General features: G+C 41.8%; 1 protein-coding gene across 1 annotated transcript in view; it reads right to left on the bottom strand.

Annotated features, from left to right (window-relative positions):
- LOC127574465 (thioredoxin domain-containing protein 6-like) overlaps nucleotides 1-20,632 on the bottom strand; it is a 91,372-nt gene that overhangs the window by 48,662 nt on the left and 22,078 nt on the right. Inside the window, exons 8-10 of the mRNA XM_052023484.1 lie at nucleotides 17,350-17,423; nucleotides 16,225-16,317; nucleotides 7,167-7,297 (exon numbers count right to left, since the gene is read on the bottom strand). Of these exons, the coding sequence (XP_051879444.1) occupies nucleotides 7,167-7,297; nucleotides 16,225-16,317; nucleotides 17,350-17,423 (298 nt within the window). The remainder of the gene's footprint in view (nucleotides 1-7,166; nucleotides 7,298-16,224; nucleotides 16,318-17,349; nucleotides 17,424-20,632) is intronic.

The raw sequence follows: 20,632 nt of genomic DNA, 5'->3' as shown, positions 1-20,632 counted from the left end.
TTGTAGGAGTCAAACTATCCACTGACATTTACTATAAACCCACTGACTCCAATAACTACCTAGACTACACCTCCTCCCACTATGTCTCATGTAAGGACGCCATCCCTTTCTCTCAGTTTCTCCATCTCTGCTGCATCTGTTCTTGAGATGAGACTTTCTGTTCCAGGACATCTGAAATATCCTCCTTTTTCAGGATGCGTGACTTTCCCTCCACTATAGTTGATGGAGCCCTCACCCATATCTCCTCTATTTCCCACAATGCTGTTCTCACCCCAAGCAGAACAGAGGTAGAGTTCCCTTGGTTCTTACCTTTGACCCTCCCAGCCCCAGCATCCAGCAAATCATTCGTCATTTCCGCCAGCTGCAACGCCATTCCACCACCTATCATATCTTTCCCTCCCCATTCCTTTCAGGTTTCTGCAGGTACCACTCTCTCCGTAACTTCCTAGTTCAATCATCCCTCCACACCCACCCCTCCCTAGCCCTAGGCACTTTCCCCTGCAATCATAGGAGGTGTAACACCTGTCCCTACACCTCATCCTTCACCAGCATCCAGGAACCTGAACAGCCTTCCCAGGTGAGGTAGAGATTCACATGCACGTTTTCTAACCTTGTCTATTGCATTTGGTGTTCTCGATGTGGCCTCCTCTACGTCGCTGAGACCAAGCAGAGTCAGGGCAACTGCTTTGCCAAGAAGCTGCCCTCTGTCCACAATGGCCATCTTGAGCTCCCTGCTGCAACTCCCCTCCCCATTCCCACACAAACACATCTGTCCTCGGCCTTCTCCACTGCCAGGGTGAAGCAAAATGCAAACTAGAGGAACAGCACTTCATATTCCGCTTGGATAGTCTATAACCCAACGGCATGAACATTGAATTCTCCTTTTTCAGGTAATTTGCACCCATTCTGTTCCTTCCTTTCTCTCCAGATTCAGCCAGGTTCTCTCACACATCCACTTCTTTCCAACCTCTTCCCCTCACCCTTCCACCCCCGTTGCCTGATTCCTAGTTTCTTTCCCCTCCCCGCCTTGTTCCACCTGCCCATCAACCCCTCCTCACCTGGAACAAGCTATTGCTTCACCCCTCCCCCTCATCTTTTTATACTGACTATCCCCCCTTTACACTCTTAGTCCTAATGCAAGATCTTGATCTGAAACCCTGACTATCCCTTTGCCTCCACAGATGTTGCCTGACCCCCTGAGTTCTTCCAGAAGCTTGTGTTTTCCTCCCTGGTGCTAAGGTCAGGGATGTCTTGGACTGGGTATAGAACATTCTGACAGGGGAAAGAAAAACAACCAGATGCCATGGTACACATTGATGCTAATAACACAGACAAAGAGGGATGAGGTCCTGCAATGTGAGTTAAGCAGATGGTTAAAAACAGAGGACATCAAGGGTAGTAATCTCAGGATTACACCCTGTGCAACATGCTGGTGAGAGTAGAAATAGGAGGATGGGACAGATGAGCATGTGACTAAAGAGCTGATACAGGAGGGAGGGCTTTAGGGTACTTGGATCATTGGGATCACTTCTAGGGCAGGTAGTACCTGTACAAGAAGTTTGGGTTGCACTTAAATGGGGGTTGGGGGGGGAGAGGTGGAAGCACAGTAACAGTGAAGCAGGTGGGAGAGAAAAATGGAGAGGATAATTCAAGCAAGTCCAATGTAGCTTGAGGGATCAGCCAATGAGGCCATTTTGGCAGAATTTAGGAATAAGACAATAGCTAACACATTGTTACAACACATGTCCGTTGTTTAAGAAGGGTAGCATGGACAAGCCAGAGAACTACAAGCCAATCAGCCTGACATCAGTAGTGGGGAAATTACTGGAGGGAGTTCTAAGGGACAGGATCTACCAGCATTTGGATAGACCAAGTCTGATTAGGTGGAGCCAGCATGGCTTTGTGCATGGAAAATTGTGTTTGACAAATCTTTTAGAGATTTTTGAAGAGGTAACCAAAAGGGTAGATAAGGGTAGGGCAGTGGATGTTGTCTATTTGGACTTTAGCAAGGTCTTCAACAAGGTCCTGCATGGTAGGCCGGTCTGGAAGGTTAGGTCCCATGGAATCTAGGGAGAGCTAGTTAGGTGGATTCAAAATTGGCTCAGAGGTAGGAAGCAGAGGGTGGTGGTTGAAGGTTGTTTCACGGAATGGAGGCCAGTGACTAGTGGTGTGCCACAGGGGTTGGTGTTGGGACCCTTGTTACTCTTTATTTATATAAATGATTTATTTGTGAATGCAGAAGGCTTGATCAGTAAGGTTGTGGATGACACGAAATTAGGAGATGTTGAGAGTGAAGAAGGATATTGTAGATTACAAGGGAATCATGATCAGTTAAGGAAATGGGCCGAGGAGTGGTAAATGGATTTCAATACAGATAAGTGTGAGGTGATGCATTTTGGAAAGTCAAACCAGCGTAGGGACTTATACTATGAATGGTAGGGCACTAGGGGGTATAATGGAACAGAGGGACCTAGGAGTACAAATGCATAGTTTGTTGAAAGCAGCATCACAGGTGACAGGGTGGTGAAAAAGGCGTTTAGAATGCTAGCCTTCATCAGTCAGGGCACTGAGTATAGGACTTAGGACATTATGTTGCAGTTGTATAAGTCATTGGTGAGGCCGCACTTGGAGCACTGTGTACAGTTTTGGTCACCCTGTTATAGGAAAGACGTGGTTACATTGGAAACAGTGCAGAAAAGGTTTACAAGGATGTTGCCAGGACAAGAGGCCTGAGTTACAGGGAGAGGTTAGCCAGGCTAGGTCTTTATTCCTTGGAACATAGAAGAATGAGGAATGACCTTATAGAAATGTTTAAAATTATGAGAGGCATTAATAAGGTGGATGGGTAGGGGAGTCCAAAAATAAGGGATTCCAAAACTAGAGGGCATAGGTTTAGGGTGAGAGGGGAAGGATTTAAAAGGCAGCTGAGGTGCAATTTTTTCATTCAGAGAGTGGTGAGTATATGGAATGAGCTGCCAGAGGAAGTGGTTGAGGCAGGTACAATAGTATCATTTAAGAAGCACTTGGATAGGTACATGGAGGGGCAGGGTTTAGAGGGATATGGGCTAAATGCAGGAAATTGGGACAAGCTGGTTGGGCACAGTGGTCGGCATGGACTAATTGGGCTGAAGGGCCAGTATTCGTGCTATATTGCTCTATGACTCTTAAATGCCCTGTGAAGTGGCATAGCAAGACACTTTGATCTACCATTTCTGTTATATTCAAATAGAATGAGAATAAACCAGCCTGGTAACCTGGTATTGACCTAGGCAGCAAATCAGCAAAGGATCCTCAGAAACATCTGGGGACTGACGTCTAAATTGGGAGATATGTGCCATAGGCTCGACAAACAACAACACGGAACTATACTCTACAGACAATATGCCAGAGTCTCCATTGTAATTCCTGGGTATGTCCTATGCCACCAGATTTACCAAAGGTGAGGACTCAATTTTATTTAGGCAAGAGGGAGTATGCCTTGGAGTCCTCAGTATTGGTTCCAAACTTCATGAAGGTTTTTTATCCAGAGAGTGGTTGGGGCATGGAGTGCACTGCCTGGGGCAGTGGTGGAGGCAGGCACCTTTGTCAAATTCAAGAGATTACTAGATAAGCATATGGAAGAATTTAAAATAGAGGGATATGTGGGAGGAAGGGGTTAGAGAGTCTTAGGCGAGGTTTAAAGGTTGGCACAACATTGTGGGCCGAAGGGCCTGTATTGTGCTGTACTGTTCTATGTAAGTCTCATGGCATCAAGTTAAACAAGGGCAATGAAACCTCTTGGTGCACTGTGAGTACTGTGAAACTTGGAGTACTGTGTACAGTTTTGTTCACACTGTCATAAGAAAGATGTGGTTAAGCTGGAAAAAGTGCAGAAAATATTTACGAGGGTGTTGCCAGGACTAGAGGGCCTGAGTCAGAGGGAGAAGTTGGCCAGCTAGGTCTTTATTCCTTGGAACATAGGAGAATGAGGGGCGATCTTATAGAAATGTTTAAAATTATGAGAGGCATAGATAAGGTGTATGGCAACAGTCTTTTCCTCAGGGTAGGGGAGTCCAAAACTACGGGGTCATAGATTTAGGGTGAGAGAGGAAAGATTTAAAAGGGGCCTGAGGGGCAACTTTTTCACGGGTGGTGAGTATATGGAATGTGCTGCAGAGGAAGTATTTGAGGCAGGTACAATAGTTCAAATAGTCATGTAAGAACAACTTGGACAGGTACATGCAGGGGCAGGACTTAGAATGGATATGGGCCGAATGCAGGAAGTTAGGACGAGCTGGGTGGGCACAGTGGTTAGCATGTACTTGTTGGGCCGAAGGGCATTTTTCCGTGCTGTATTGCTCTATGACTGTTCCTGATTACCACCTAGTGTCGTCCCTCGACTGATGAAGCAGTACTCCTCCATATTGCACAACACTTAGATGAAGCATTGAGACCTCTACCATCATGGAAGCCAGTCTTTAACCAGTTCAATTCATGTCTCCATGACATTAAGAAATGACTGAGGGCACAGGATGCGCAACGCTATTACAGCGCCAGCGATTGGGGTTTGATTCCCGTTGCTGTCTGTAAGGAGTTTGTGCGTTCTCCCGTGTCTGCGTGGGTTTCCTCCGTGTGCTCCGGTTTCCTCCCACATTCTAAAAACGTACGGGTAGGTTAATTTGGGGGTTTAAAATGGGCGGCGCGGACTTGTTGGGCCGGAAGGGCCTGTTACCACGCTGTAAATAAAATTTTAATTTTAACAACCATAGGGCTAAACAACATTTCTGTTGTAGAGTCATGGAGTACTGCAGCACAGAAACAGGCCCTATGGCCTATCTAGTCCATGCTGACCTGATCTTCTGCCTAGTCCCATCTACCTGCTCCTGGACCATATCCCTCCAAACCCCTCCCATCCACGTACCTATCCAAACTTCTCTTAAATGTTACAATTGTTCATTCCACAGCTCATTCCATACCTGCACCACCCTCCGAGTGAAGAAGTTCCCCCTCAGATTCCCCTTATATATTTCACTTTTCACCCTAAACCTATGTCCTCTAGTTCTAGTCTCACCCAATCTTGGGGAAAAACCTGTATGCATTCACCCTATCTATACTCCTCATAATTTTGTATACCTCTATAAGATCTCATTCTTCTGCGCTCCAGGGAATAAGATCCTAATGTATTCAACCTTTCCCTATAACTCAGGTCCTCAAGTCCCGGCAACATCCTTGTAAATTTTTCTGTACTCTTTCAAGGTTATTGACACCTTTCCCATAGGTACGTGACCAGAACTGCACACAATATTCTAAATTTGGCTTCACCAGCATCTTGTACAACTTCAACGTAACATCCCAGCTCCTGTACTCAATGCCCTGATTTATGAAGGCCAAAGTGCCAAAAGCTCTCCTTACAACCCTATCTACCTGTGATGCCACTTTTAAGGAACTAGCGATCTGTACTCCCAGGTCCCTTTATTCTATCACATACCACAGAGCCCTACCATTCACTGTGTAAGTTTTACCCTGGTTTGTCCTCCCAAAGTGCAACACCTCACACTTATCTGCATTAAATTCCATCTACCATTTTTCAGCCTATTTTCCCAGCTGGTCAAGATCATGCTGCAAGCTTTGATAGCCTTCCTTGCTGTCCACTATGCCCCCAATCTTGGTGTCATCTGCAAATTTGCTGATTCAGTTTACTACATTATCATCTAAATCATTAATATAGATGATAAACAACAATGTACCCAGTGCCGATCCCTGTGGCACACTACTAGTGACAGGCCTCCAGTCAGAGAGACAACCATCTACCACCACTCTCTGGCTTCTCCTGCTAAACCGTTGTTGAATCCAATTGGCTATCTCATCCTGAATACCAAGTGATTTAACCTTCTGGAATAGCCTCCCATGCGGGACTTTGTTAAAGGCCTTGCTAAAGTCCATGTAGACAATGTCCACCGCCTTTCCATCATCGACCTTCTTGGTAACCTCCTCGAAGAACTCTTGTAGTGTTGTTCAACTTGTAGTGTTGAAGACCAGGACTCCAGAACTAGCTGTATGAGTAGCCCAGTTGTTCCAACTTAGTTACAGCATTGGCATCTAAGTGACGGTGTGGAAAATTGCTCAGGTACATCCTGTTTCCAAAGAATAGGAGAACTCCAATCTGACTAATTAGCCCAATAAATCCATCTCAACCATCAGCAAAGTGATGGAAGGTACCGCCTAGTGAAGCTGCAAAGCATAACCACATGTGGTTACCAAGCAACACATACTCACCAATAACTGCTCACCAATGCCCAGTTTGGGTTCCAGCAGGACCATTTTTAATATTCATTTTCAGAATCTGAGTGTTTCTCAGCAAGGCCAACATTTATTGTCCATCTATAATTGTCTTTGAGAAGTTGGTGGTGAACTGTCTTCTTGAAGCGCTGCAGTTCTTCTTGTGAAGATAATACTACATGCTGTTTGGTAGGGACTTCCAAGATTTAGACCCACTGATAATGAAGGATTAGTAGCATATTTCCAAATCATAAAGTCAATATGCGAGAATTTCCTTGATGATTGCAGGATGTACAATTCCATAAGCAACTCCTCAGCAAATAAACCAATATATACCCACATGAGCAAGACCTAGAGAACATTCAGGTATGGGCTCATAAGTGGCAAGAAATATTTGCACTGCAAATTTATAACCACTTCCAACAAAAGAGAGTATAACAACTTACCCTTGATATTTTGTCTTCCCCACTATCAACATCCTGGAAGTGAGCATTGATCAGATACTCAACTAGATCAGCCACTAAAGAATGTAACTACTAGAGCAGGTCAGAGGCTGGGTATATTATGATGAGTGACTTACTTCCTGACACCCCAAAGTCTATACACAATTACAAGCAAAATTCAAGAATGTGATGGAATATTCTCCACTTGCCTGGATCTAGAGGAATTAGAGGCAAGCTCTATCACACAGAGAATGGTAGGTGCCTGGATGCACTGCCTAGGTAAGTAGTGATCACAAGATCACAACACAAGGGAGCAGAAGTAGGCCATTCGGCCCATCGAGTCTGCTCCAAAGAAAAGAACGGGAAAAAGAAAAAAGAAATGAGAAATGGGGGAATGGCCATGAGAAAAAAAAAGTGGAAGCAGATATGATAGCAATGTTTAAGATGCAATTATACAGCTCATACCTGTCATCGTCATTTGTTTTGGCAATTTCAGCTTCATCCACATCAAACTCAAAACCTTTCATTTCACCAGATAATAACAGTACATCACAAGCACCACTTGACATTGTTTGCACGATCTCTTCATAGTTTCGCTGCACAAGAGAATGATTTACCATGAGAATTAGGAAGATGTCATGTTACCATCATACTCAAATATTTTAAATGTGTTATAAATGTTATTGTGTGAAGACTTCAGTGTCTACTAGCCCTCCTGCCTCCTCTTCAAAATCCTCAACGTATGCCACCTTCCCAAACTCCCTGGTGATTTCCTTATCAAAAGTGTTTTTCTACTTTTCAAATTTTCTCACTTTTCACCATGACTTATCTTTAATGAATTCAGATATAACTACGTTTTCCTTACTCTGTGCTCCTGACTTCTGTGTTCTTATTAACTTTCCTGCCCACACGTCTATTTCTATACTACAGAGCATTCTCAAGGGGGAAGGTGAGCAGTCAAGGGTCATTGTACACATTGGTACCAACGACATGGGTAGAAAAAGGGATGAGATCCTGAAGAGTGAATATAGGGAGTAAGACAGAAGGTTAAAAAACAGGAACTCAAGTGCTATAATGCCCGTGAGGGTAGGAATAGGAGGGCAGAGGAATGTGGCTGAGGAGATGGTGCAGGAGGGACGGATTCAGCTTCTTGGACGACTGGGATTTCTTCTGGGGCAGAGTTGATCTGTATAAGAGGGATGGGTTGCACCTGAACTGGAGGGTGATCAATATCCATGCAGGAAGATTTGCTAGAGTTACTCAGGAAGCTTTAGACTAGTCTGGCAGGGGGTGGGATCCAAAGTACTAGTGCGGCAGATGAGAAGGTTAAGGCAAATACAGAAGTTAAAGCGAGCAAGTCCAGTAGGTAGGACAGGACGGTAATGAGGAAGGTTGACATCTTAAATGAATATACCTTAACAGTATGTACCGTGGAAAAGGTCATGGAAGCCAGTGAGTTCATGGAAGAGAACAGTGATGTCCTGCAACATATTAACATTACAAAAGAAGAGGTCTTGGCTGTATTGAGATGCATAAAGGGGGAATAAATTGTGGGATGTAAGAGAAAGCATTGCTCAGGCCCTGGGAGAGATTTTTCTATCTTCATTAGCCATGGCTGAGGTATTAGAAGAGTGGAGGGTGGCTAATGTTGTGCCTTTATTTAAGAAGTGCTGTAAGGACAAGCCAGGGAGCTACAGGTCTGTGAGCCTAACGTTAGTAGTGGGAAAGTTACTGGAGGGGATTCTGAGAGACAGGATCTATTTGCATTTGGAAAGGCAAGGACTGATTAGGATAGTGAGTATGACTTTCTGCATGGGAAATCATATCTCATAAATTTGACTGAGTGTATTGAAGAGGTGATAAGGGCAGGGCAGTAGACATTGTCTACGTGGACTTTACTAATGCCTTCAGCAACGTCCCACATGGTAGTCCAAAAGGTGAGATCACATGGGATCCAGGATGAGCTAGCCAACTGGATACAAAATTGGCTCAGTGGAAGGAATCAGAGGGTGGTAGTGGAGAGTTGTTTTTCAGATTGAAGGCCTGTGACTAGTGGTGTGCTACAGGAATCAGTGCTGGGTCCACTGTTGTTTGTCATATATATTAACAACTTGGATGAGAGTGTAGGTGGCATGCTTAGTAAGTTTGCAGCTGACACCAAAATTGTGGTGTTATGGACAGTGAAGAAGGTTGTCTAAGATTACAGATCAACTGGGAAAATAGGCAAAGGAATAGCAGATGGAATTTAACTCACACAAGTGCAAAGTGTTGCATTTTGGTAAATTAAACCAGGGCAGCACATACACAATGAATGGCAGGACACTGGTGTGTGTTGTTGAACAGAGAGACCTAAGAGTACAAATACATAGTTCCTCGAAAGTGGTGACACAGGTAGATAGTGTGGTGAAGAAGGTGTATGACATGGCTGAAGAAGGCATCAAGCAGGGAGTTCCAAGTTTCAAACACCCCCTGTATATCAAAGGTTCTTCTTCAAATCCCTTCTAAATCTCCAACCCCTAAGCTTAAACCTATACTGTCCAATATAGACATTTCTGCTAAAGAGAAATGTCTTTTGCAGATCTACCCTATCTGTGCCCCTCATAATTTTGTATACCTCAGTCATGTCCCCACCAGTCTTGACTCCAGATAAAACAAACCCTGTCCATCAGGTCCTTCCTCAAAGCTGAAACTCTCCATCCCAAGCAACATCCTGGTGAATCTTCTCTATACCCCCTCTGGTGCAATGGTGCAATTTTCTGATTGCATAAGACCATAAAATCAATGTAGTAATTTTTATTTATTTCTGGAATGGATTTATTTCCTATCACATATTGCACGTCACCTTAATGAGCCACTGCAATGATGAAGGTAGTTCCAATACGCTGTTAAGCAGGTAGTTACATGAGTTTAACCCAGCAACAATTAAGAAGCTGTGAAATATTTCCAAGTCAGGATGGACTGTGTCCCGAAGATGATGATATTCCCATGCACTTGCTTCCCTTAACTTTCTGGACAGTAAAGGTTGAGGGTTGGGATGGTGCTGTCTAAGAACTTTTGGCAAATTCTGATGACACAGTCACACTGTTAGTAGATCAGTTAAGCAATGGAGCTGCTGCCTCAGAGCTCCAATGATTCGGGTTCAATCCTGACCTCTGGTGCTACCTGTGCAGAGTTTGCCTGTTACCAGCTATATTTCCCCGGTTGACTCGTTTCCTCCCACATCCCAGCATACGTAAGGTTTAGGAAGCTAAAATCAAACAGGGCCCTTGAGGAATATAAAGTTGTTAGAAAACAAGAAGGAATTAGGAGAGTCATAGAGCCATAAAGCAATACAGCATGGATACAGGCACTTCAGTCCAATGAGTCCATGCCGACCACATTGTCCACCCAGCTAGTCCCAATTTCCTGCATTTGTCCCATATCCCTCCAGGCCCCTTCCCTCCATGTACCTGTCCAAGTGCTTCTTAAATGCTATTATTGTACCTACCTCAACCACTTCCTCTGGCAGTTCATTCCACACACTTACCACCCTCTGTGTGGAAAAGTTGCCCCTCAGGTCAACACCTTATCTGTGCCTCTCATAATTTTAAATATTTCTATAAGGTCACCCCTCAATCTCTTATGTTCCAAGGAATAAAGGCCTAACCTGGTCAACCTCTCCCCATAACTCAGGCCCTCTAGTCCTGGCAATATCCTCATGAATCTTTTCTGCACTCTTTTGAATTTAACCACATCTTTCCTATAACGGCGTGACCAAAACCATACACAGTTATCCAAGTGCGACCTCACCAACGACTTATACAACTGCAACATTATGTCCCAGCTCCTGTACTCAATGCCCTAACTAATGATGGCTGGTGCGTTAAACACATTTTTCACAACTCTGTGTACCTGTGACACCACCTTCAATGAACTATGCACTTTTATTCCTAGCTCCCTCTGTTCCATTACACTCCCCAGTGCCCGACCATTCATTGTATAAGTCCTACTCCGGTTTGACTTTTCAAAATGCGTCACCTCACACTTATCTGCATTGAAATCCATTTGCCACTCCTCAGCCCATTTCCCTAACTGATCAAGATCCCCCGTAATCTACGATAACCTTCTTCATTATCAACAACACCACCTAATTTCGTGTCATCTGCAAACTTGCTGACGAAGCCTTGTGCATTCACATCCAAATCATTTACATAAATAATGAATAAAAAGGGTCCCAACATCGACCCTTGTGGCACACCACTAGTCACTGGTCTCCATTCCGAGCAACAACCATCAACCACCACCATCTGCTTCCTACCTCCAAGCCAATCTTGAATCCACCTAAATAGCTCTCCCTAGATTTCACGGGACCTAACCTTCCAGACCAGCCTGCCATGCGGGACCTTGTCAAAAGCCTTGCTAAAGTTCAAAGAGACAACATCCACTGTCCTACCCTCATCCACACTTTTGGTTACATCTTCAAAGAACTCTAAAAGATTCGTCAAACACGACTTCCTATGCACAAAGCCATGTTGACTCCTCCTAATCAGACTCTGTCTATCCAAATTCTGGTGGATCCTGTCTCTCAGAATTCCCTCCAGTAATTTCCCCACCACTGATGTCAGACTGACCAGCCTATTGTTCCCTGGCTTGTCTTTGATACCCTTCTTAAACAACAGAATGATGTTAGCCACCTTCCAGTCTTCAGGAACTTCGTCAGTGGCTAACCATGAAGCAAATATCTCCAAAAAGGCTTGCGCAATTTCTTCCCTAGCCTCCCACAAAGTCCAAGGATGTACTCGGTCAGGCCCTGGGGATTTATCCAACTTAATGCGCTGTAAGGCTGCAAATATCTCCTCCCTGGAAATATGAATGTTCTCCAAAACATCTCCACTTGTTTCCCTTATTTCTTGAGCAACCCTGATTTTCTGCTCAGTAAACACCGAGGATAAATGTTCCTTGAAAATCCCACCTATCTCCTGTGGCTTGAGGCATACAGTAGGTGGCCCTGCTGAACTTTAAGGGGACCTACTCTCTCCCTAGCCACCCTTTTATTCTTAATATAACTAGAGAACTTCTTGGGATTTTCCTTAACCTTACCTGCCAAATCCATCTCATACCCTCCCTTTGCCCTCCTGATTTCCCTCTTAATGTACTCCTAATATTTTTATAGTCATCAAAGGATTCACTTGTCCTCGACCTCCTACACTCAATACATGCTTCCTTCTTTTACTTGACCAGAGCTTCAGTATCTCTCGTCGGCCAGTGTTCCCTAAACTTGCCAGGTTTACCAAGTAACATGCTGCCCCTGGACTCCTGATATCTCACTCTTAAAAGCCTCCCACTTGCCATTCATTCCTCTCCCTTCAAACAGGCTCTCCCAATCTGAGGTCCTATAGATCCTGTCTAACTTCCTCAAAATTAGTCCTGCTCCAGTTTAGGACCCTAACCTGTAGGCCTGTCCTATCCTTTTCCATCACTATCTTAAAACGGATAGAATTATGATCACTGGAGCCAAAGTGCTCCCCGACTGCCACCTCTGTTACTTACCATGCCTCGTTCTCCAAGAGGTCCAGTATTGCACCCTCCTGAGTAGGTCCCTCTATATATTGACTTAGGAAACTTTCCTTGATACTTTTCACAAATTCCACCCATCCAGGCCCTTAACACTCTGGGTGGCCTGGGGAAATTTAAATCTCCCACTAATACAATCCTGTTATTTTTACAACTATGAGCAATTTCTTTACACACCTGCACCTCAATTTCCTGCTGACTAATAGGGGGGTGTCTATAATACAGCCCTACTACAGTCAGAAGGGGCCATGAAAAATCCTTGTCAAGTAGGATTAAAAAGAATCCCGAGGCATTCTATACATACATCGAGAACAAGAGGATAATGAAGGAGAGGGTTGGACCACTCAAGGATAAAGGAGGAAACATGTGCTTGGAGGTGGAGGATGTGGGCGAGGTCCTAAATGAGTACTTTGTGTCGGTATTCACCAAGTGGAAGGACATAGAGGATAGTGAAGGGCTTCATGAGGTATACTCTAGCTTATTGAAAGAGGCATGAGATGAGAATGCTGGGGCCTTGACCATCATATCTGCATCCCCTCTAGCCATAGGTGAGGTCCTATAGAACTGGTGAGTAGCTAGTATTGTTCCTTAGTTCAAGAAGGGAAATAGGGATAATCCTGGAAATTATAGACTGTGAGCCTCGCATCAATGGTAGGGAAGCTAATGGAGAGGATTCTTAGGGATAGGATTTATAAACATTTGGAAAACCATGCCTAATTATGGATAGTGAGCATGGCTTTGTGTGGGGTGGGTCATGTTTTAGTAACTTGATTGAATTTTTTGATGAAGTGACAAAGGTGATCGATGAAAGTAAAGCAGTGGATGTTGTCTACATGAATTTTATTAAGGCATTCAACAAGGTCTCTCGTGGTAGGCTCATCCAGAAGATTAAGATGCATGGGATCCATGGTGACTTCATTGTTTGGATTCAGAATTGGCTTGCCCTTAGAAGACAGAGGGTAGTGGTCAATGGGTCTTACTCTGGCTGGAGGTTTGTGACTAGTGGTGTTCTGCAGGGATCCATACTGGGACCTCTGCTGTTGTGATATATATAGATCACCTGGATGAAAATGTGGATGGGTTTGTTAGTAAGTTTGCAGATGACATGAAGACTGGTGGTGTTGTGGATAGTGCAGTTATACAAGAAGTTGGTGAGGCCACACTTGGAGTATTGTGTATAGTTCTGGTCACCCTGTTATAGGAAGGATGTTATTCAACTAGAAAGAATGCCAAAAAGATTTACCAGGATGTTGTCTGGACTTGGGGGCCTGAGTTACAAGGATGTTGCATAGACTACGACTTTATTCCCCGGAATGTGGGAGATTGAGGGGTGGTTTGATAGAGGTATATAAAATCATGAGGGGCACAGACAGGGTGAAAGTACATAGTCTTCTTCTAGAAGGGGGGGGGGCCCTAAAAACAAGACGGCATAGGTTTAAGATCAGAGGCGAAAGAATTACAAGGGACATTGGGGGCAGCTTCTTCACACAAAGAGTGGTGTGTATTCGGAATGAGCTGCCAGAAATAGTGGTTGAGGCTGACACGTTAGCAACATTTAAAAGCCATTTAGATAAGTTCATGGATAGGAGAGGTTTAGAGGGCTATGGGCCAAATGTGGGCAGATGGGACTAGCTCGCTGGCCAACATAATTGGCATGGATGAGTAGGGCCTAAGGGCCTGTTTCCATGCTGTATGGCTCTATGGCTCTAAGATTGACAAAGGATACAGTGTGATATAGATCAGTTGCAGATTTAATCTGGGGAAGTGTAAGGTGTTGCATTTTGGCAGATCAAATGTAAATGGAAAGCACATAGCTAATTGGAATGATTCTTAACTGCATTGATGTACAGAGGGATCTTGCAGTCCAAGTCCATAGCTCCTTGAAAATGGACACACAAGTTGATAGGGTGGTAAAGAAGGTGTATGGCATGCTTGCCTTTATTAGTTGAGGCACTCAGTTCAAGAGTCAGCAAGTTATGTTGCAGCTTTATAAAACTCTTGTTGGGCCACATCTAGAGTATTGCATTCAATTCTAGTTGCCCCAGTATAGGAAGGATGTGGAGGCTTTGGAGAGGGTGCAGAAGAGGTTTGCCAAGATTCTGCCTGGATTAGAGGGCAGATGCTAAAAGAGAGGTTGAACAAACTAGGGTTGTTTTCTCTGGAGTGGCAGAGGCTGAAGGGAGACCTGATAGAAGTTTATAAGATTATGAGAGGCAGAGTTAGAGTAGACAGCCAGTATCTTTTTCCCAGAGCTGAAATATCTAATAGTAGACGGCATACATTTAAGGTGAGAGGGGAAAGTTCAAAGGAGATTTGCAGGGCAAGTTTTTACAGAGAGAGAGAGATGGGTGCCTGGAATGCACTGCCAGAGGTGGTGGTGGAGGCAGATACAATAGAGGACTTTGAGGCTCCTAGATGGGCACATGTATATGCAGAGATTGTAGGGATATGATGCCCAATTAGCTAATTAAGCTAATAATTGGGCATCATTAGCTTAATTAGTTCAGCACAACATTGTGGGCCGAAGGGCCTGTTCCTGTGCTGTACTGTTCTATGTTTTATGTTCCAAATACATGTCAGTTGGTATGTTAAGTGGCCACTGTAAATTGCCCCTAGTGTGTAGATGAGTGGTAGAATCTGTGAGGTAGATGATGGGAATGTGGGGAGAATAAAATGGAATTCATATAGATTGGTGCAAATAGGTGCTTGATGGTCATTACAGGCTTGGTGGACAGAAGAACTTGTTTCCATGCTGTTAGACTCTGTGAGCATATGTTAAAGTTAGCATTCACTGGTACCATACTGCACTGGTGATGGATGAACTACCAATCAAGTGTGCTGTTTTGTTCCTTTGTTAAGTTCTTGAGTGTTCTTACATTTGCATCAATCCTACCAATTAGTGAGAATTCCTTGACATAGGCATGTAGATGGTGAAGTCATGAGGTGAGTCACTCAAGTCAAAATACCCAACCCCTGATCTGCTCATGTAGCTATGGTAATTATATGGCTGGCTGAGTTGAAAATCTAGTAAATAGTGACCCTCGTGATGCCTTTTAACTTTTCCAATGAAAGTGTTATTGTCTTGCCACATCCAGCAGTAGAAAGAGGTTATCTGAATATTAAGTAAGAACTACAGCATAATGTTAGTCAAATGAAGTGTTACAATATTCTATCAGAGGGATATTAATTTAATCGGATCTGGGCAGCACTGTTGTGGCCAGCATTTATTTCCCATCCCTAATTATCCTTAGATTAGACAGCTGAGAGGTTCGTTAGACCATTTCAGAGGGCATTTTAAGAGCCAATCACAGTGGTAGGACTGGAGTTGCATATAGGACAAACCAGATAAGGATGGTAGATATTCTCCCCTAAAGGACATTAGTGAATCAGATGGGGTTTTACAACAGTGCAATAGTTTTTTGGTTACCATTACTAAAACTAGTCATTGCTATTCCAGATTCAACATTATTAACTGAGTTCAAACTCCACAACTGCTAAGGTAGGATCCAAATTCAGGCCTCTAGATTAAAGTCAGATAACTTAACCACTTATACCCTATAACTATTAACTGTGGAACACAATTGTTAAATGCAATAATTACAAAATATGCATACAATCCATAATTATTCTTTTCTCTGACTTCATTTTTACTTTGCATTCTTTTGTAGATCTCTAAATACCTGTTAACATTATACCTTTCCTTTTTACCACTTTTGTTCTTCAATTTTTCAATTTTCTAATTTTGTATGTCCACTGTGCCTTCTTTTCTTATTTGTTTGTTTTCTTCTGACAATGAGCATACAATCACCATGTGCAGCTGCAGTGTGCATTGTTTCAGTTATACCCTTCTTAAACAGAACTTCTGAAACCTTCAATATACACAAATTATTTTACAACATAATTTGATGCCTAAATGCTGTGTAGCATAATCAGCAATAACCTACTATTGCCCTTCTGGAAAAGTGCTTACCTGATGCTTTTTATATTCGTACAATTCTTTGGCTTCTTCCTCAGTCAATTGTGCTGTTTCTTCTACCATAATTTGCAATCCTGCCTCACTAATCTTTAGAGAACATAATAAACATAATTGTTTCTTAATAAGCAGTAAAATACTAGAATTATATGACAACTGGACTTGTTGTGAAGAGAACACAAGAGGATGCAAGCAGGCTACAAAAGGATATAAGTAGGTTAGGTTGTGCGCAAAGATTTGACAAATTCAGTGTAATGTTGGAAAATGTGAAATTATTAACTTGGCAGGACAAATATCCACGACATAAACATGTTATCAAAAAGGTGAGAGATCACAGAGGTCTAAAAAACAATAGGATCTGGGTTTTCTAATGCATGATTCCCAAAAAGCTAGCTTGCAGGTGCAGCAATTAATTAGGAAAGCTAACAGAAAGTTATTATTTATTACGAGGGGAATTGAATACAAAAATAGGGAAGTTATGCTTCAATCATGAAGGGCATTGAGATTACATCTGGAGCAGTATGTACAGTATCGGTCTCCTTACAAAAAGATGGATGTTAATGTGTTGGAAGCAGTTCAGAGGTTTACTACACTAATTTCTGGAAAGGCTGAACAGTCTTATGAGGAAAGGTTTGATAGGCGTGTTCTGCACCCGCTGAGGTTTAGAAATATGAGATGTAACTTCACTGAAACATTTAAGTTCCAAATCTACTGGGTATTTCTATATTCTCTTTTGTCCTCATATTCTCTTTAGAACCTATGACCCTAAGGGTGGATATGGAGAGGATATTTATCTTGTGGAGAATCTAGAAGTTAGAGTCACTATTTAAAAATAAAACTTAAGATGGGATATGGTGACTTTTTTTCTCTCACGGGTCATGACTGGAATTCTCTTCCTCAAAGGGCAGTGGAAGCAGGGTCTTTAACTATTTTTAAGGCAGAGATAGATAGATAGTTACTTAATAAGCAATATGGTGTAAGGCTACCATGGAGCAGTGAGACAGGAGTGAGGTTACAGTCAGGTCAGCTATGATCTTGTGAATAGGTAGAGCAGACTTAAGGAGCTGAGTGGCCTAATTCTTGCTCTGAATTGGTATGTTAGTATGTTCCTATATCACTTACCTGCTCTTTGATATTATTATCAATTCCAGTAATAACTGCATTTGGTTTGATTACCACCACAGTAAAAATTTTGTCTGTAAAAAAAAAACAATTAAAACATCTTGTAATATTACCAAAGTATACATCCTGTAACACTAAGAGACTACAGTCCTTGCAGTAAGTACAGGTTTCTTTTGATTTGATAACAACAATCCCAGAATTGTTTATGCCAGTGATCCCAGCAGTTGTATCAAGATAATATCCATAGGCAATCCCAGCTGCTCCACAGAATGTTGTAGAGAACGTAGAATGGAATTATTGGGTGGCCATGCCACTAATAGTGTATGTTAGGTGTCTATTATGTAAAAAGGTATGTAGCAGCTTCCTGCTTCTAGAGGATTTCTTGGTCTCCTAAACAAAAAATGATTTCCTCAAGTGTTTTGGTTGAAGGAGATCCCCATAAAATAATCTTAAAAAATCATTCAGTCTTCAGGAGTCCATGCCAGGGGCATTTTGCTAAGATTTTTGGGAAAGGGAAGAGGGATAGGAATCTAAGAGGAGAATCAAGTAAGGAGAAGGGAAGCTGAAGGTGGAAGATAGAAGTGAAGTAAGCAGGAGAGTCTCTGCTGGTGGAGTAACAGCTATTTGCTGCTGCTCTCACTATATTTTACTTCTTCAACCCGGTTTGAAATCCTTCTCTTTCATCCTCAGTAGCAAATTTAAATGTGATTTTTATCTCATTATGAATACAAGGGTTGCTAAGGCTATAAAAACCACTAGGGAAGATGTCCCTCCTGCAACTCTGAAAGCTATTTTCAAGCAGCTTCAACAGCTTAATTCCAAGTCCGACTCTACTCAAAAAATCCTGGAAGATCATTGAGGACAAATTAAAGTGAATGAAGCCTACCTTTCAGTTTTGGATGGCAAAATTGATGACTTACAGAACCTTTGTAAAAAGCAAGCCAAAGATAATGAAAAATTAAAGCAGAAGCTTACTGACTTAGAAAACAGGTGCAGAAAATCCAATCTCCGAATTCTGGGTTCAACAGAAAGATCTGAAGGTAATCAACCTACGGAATTCTTTGCAAAGCTTTTGACTCAGTTATTCCCTGATATTCTAGAATCTTTGCCTAAGACTGATCGAGCACACTGATCACTTGCTTTTAAAATCCCTACGCGTCAAACCTAGATTAATCATCATCTCTCTCCATGATTTTCAAACTAAGGAGCTTCTAATTCGTGAAGCACGTCGAAGGGGAATGAGTGACTATCAAGATTGTCAGATCAGAATCGTTGAAGATTACTCACCCGAGGTGATGAACGAATGGGTTAAGTTTAAAAAGGTCATGTCGGATCTGTACCAGAAAGGTTACAAACCGTCTCTTCGTTACCCTGCAAGACTCAGAATTATACTGAAAAATGGTTCGCAGAAATGGTTTCAGTCGCCCGGAGAAGCCCAGCTCTTTTGGAAACTCCCATTGAATAATTTCATACTCCTCTCTATGAACATTTCCTGTTTTTTATTTTTTTGGTAACCACTTACTAATACTTTGGATGCTTATGTTTTTTGATTCTTTTTCAATTTTTTTTTAATCATTTTTTTCAAATACATTTCAAAATAAGGACACTTGTTTTTTACATTTGTAACCGTGTTTCTTTAGCTCATTGTTATGACTGGGTTCTAATTTTACTAACCTTGAAAGTTATTGAGCAGAGATAGTTTGGGTTAATCTGTCTTTAGGTAGGTGCCAGCTGTCTCTTTGCTGGCTTGCTGTCTTTGGGTGGTGGGTAGGTTTCTTCCTGGGAAGCTATTTTGGGCTGTCAGCCAAAGCTGTTGCTTAGTTACCTTATCTGGAACTCCACTGGAGTACATTTTGATTGTACTTTCCAGTATGGTTTGTTCATTACTCTCTTTTTACCTACGTTTAAATGATATTACATCCCCGCAGTACTATCACTACTAGATCAGTTTAGTGTTTTTTCTGGCTATAGATTAAATCTTAATAAGAGTGAACTTTTTCCATTAAATATGCAAACCCCAATTTATAGGCAATTACCTTTTAGATTGGTAACTGACTATTTTATGTACTTAGGTGTTAAAATTACCAAGAAACATAACGACTTATTTAAAGCTAATCTATTGCCTTTAATTGACCATGTTAAACAATTATTTACTAAATGGTCCCCTCTGTCTTTATCATTGGTAGGCCGAATTAATGCGGTTAAGATGAATATTCTACCAAAATTTTTATATTTATTTCAAGCGATTCCAACTTTCGTCCTGAAATCTTTTTTTGACACTATTGATTCTAAAATTCTTTCATATATTTGGCAGAATAAAAACCCAAGATTAAGTAAGAAATACTTACAAAAACTAAAAAAGGATGGTGGTATGGCCCTGCCTAACTTTAGATTGGAAAACATTTTACCTTCAATTATATCCGATGATCAGACTGGTTTTATTAAAAATCGATATTCTCATTTTAATATTTGTCATTTATTGAATATTATCTATTCTCCGTCTAAGGAAATATCGGATTGTGGGATATCTCTAGATGCTGAGAAGGCCTTTGATCGGATTGAATGCAATTACTTATTTAAAACTTTAGAGAAATTTAACTTTGGTCCTGATTTTATCCAATGGATTAAATTACTTTATTTATCCCCTTCTGCTCGAGTTCTTACTAACTTTCAAAATTCTAAATTTTTTAAACTTCAATGTGGAACCAGACAGGGATGTCCTTTGAGCCCTTTGCTCTTTGATTTGGCTATTTCTCTCCAAGAATCTAGAGATATCGTTGGTATCTCCAGAAGAGGTATTAACCATAAAGTTTCGTTATATGCTGATGATTTATTACTTTTTATATCTAATGTTGTTGAAGCCTTGTTACCTCCTATGCTTTCTTTACTTTCTTGTTTTAGTCAGTTTTCAGGATACAAATTGAACTTACACGAGCGAACTTTTTCCTTTGAATAACCTGGTACCACTTGATATTAACATTCCTTTTAAAATTGTAACAAATCATCTTACCTATCTGGGGATATCAATTACCAAAAGCTATAAACATTTATTTAAAGAAAATTTTCTCACCTTATCGTATTATGTGAAAAGGGTTTTATCAAGTTGGTCACCTCTCTCTATATCATTGATTGGCCGAATTAATTCTATCAAAATGAATATTTTACCCAAATTCATATATCTATTTCAGGCTTTACCTGTCTTTGTTCCTAAGTCTTTCTTTGACTCTCTTGATTCAATTATATCTTCCTACATATGGAATAACAAACATCCTAGACTAAATAA

The sequence above is a fragment of the Pristis pectinata genome, chromosome 9, assembly GCF_009764475.1.
Source record: "Pristis pectinata isolate sPriPec2 chromosome 9, sPriPec2.1.pri, whole genome shotgun sequence".
Lineage (NCBI taxonomy): Eukaryota > Metazoa > Chordata > Chondrichthyes > Rhinopristiformes > Pristidae > Pristis > Pristis pectinata.
Note: the sequence above shows the minus strand (reverse complement) of the source record. Positions and strands in the feature narration are given on the sequence as shown.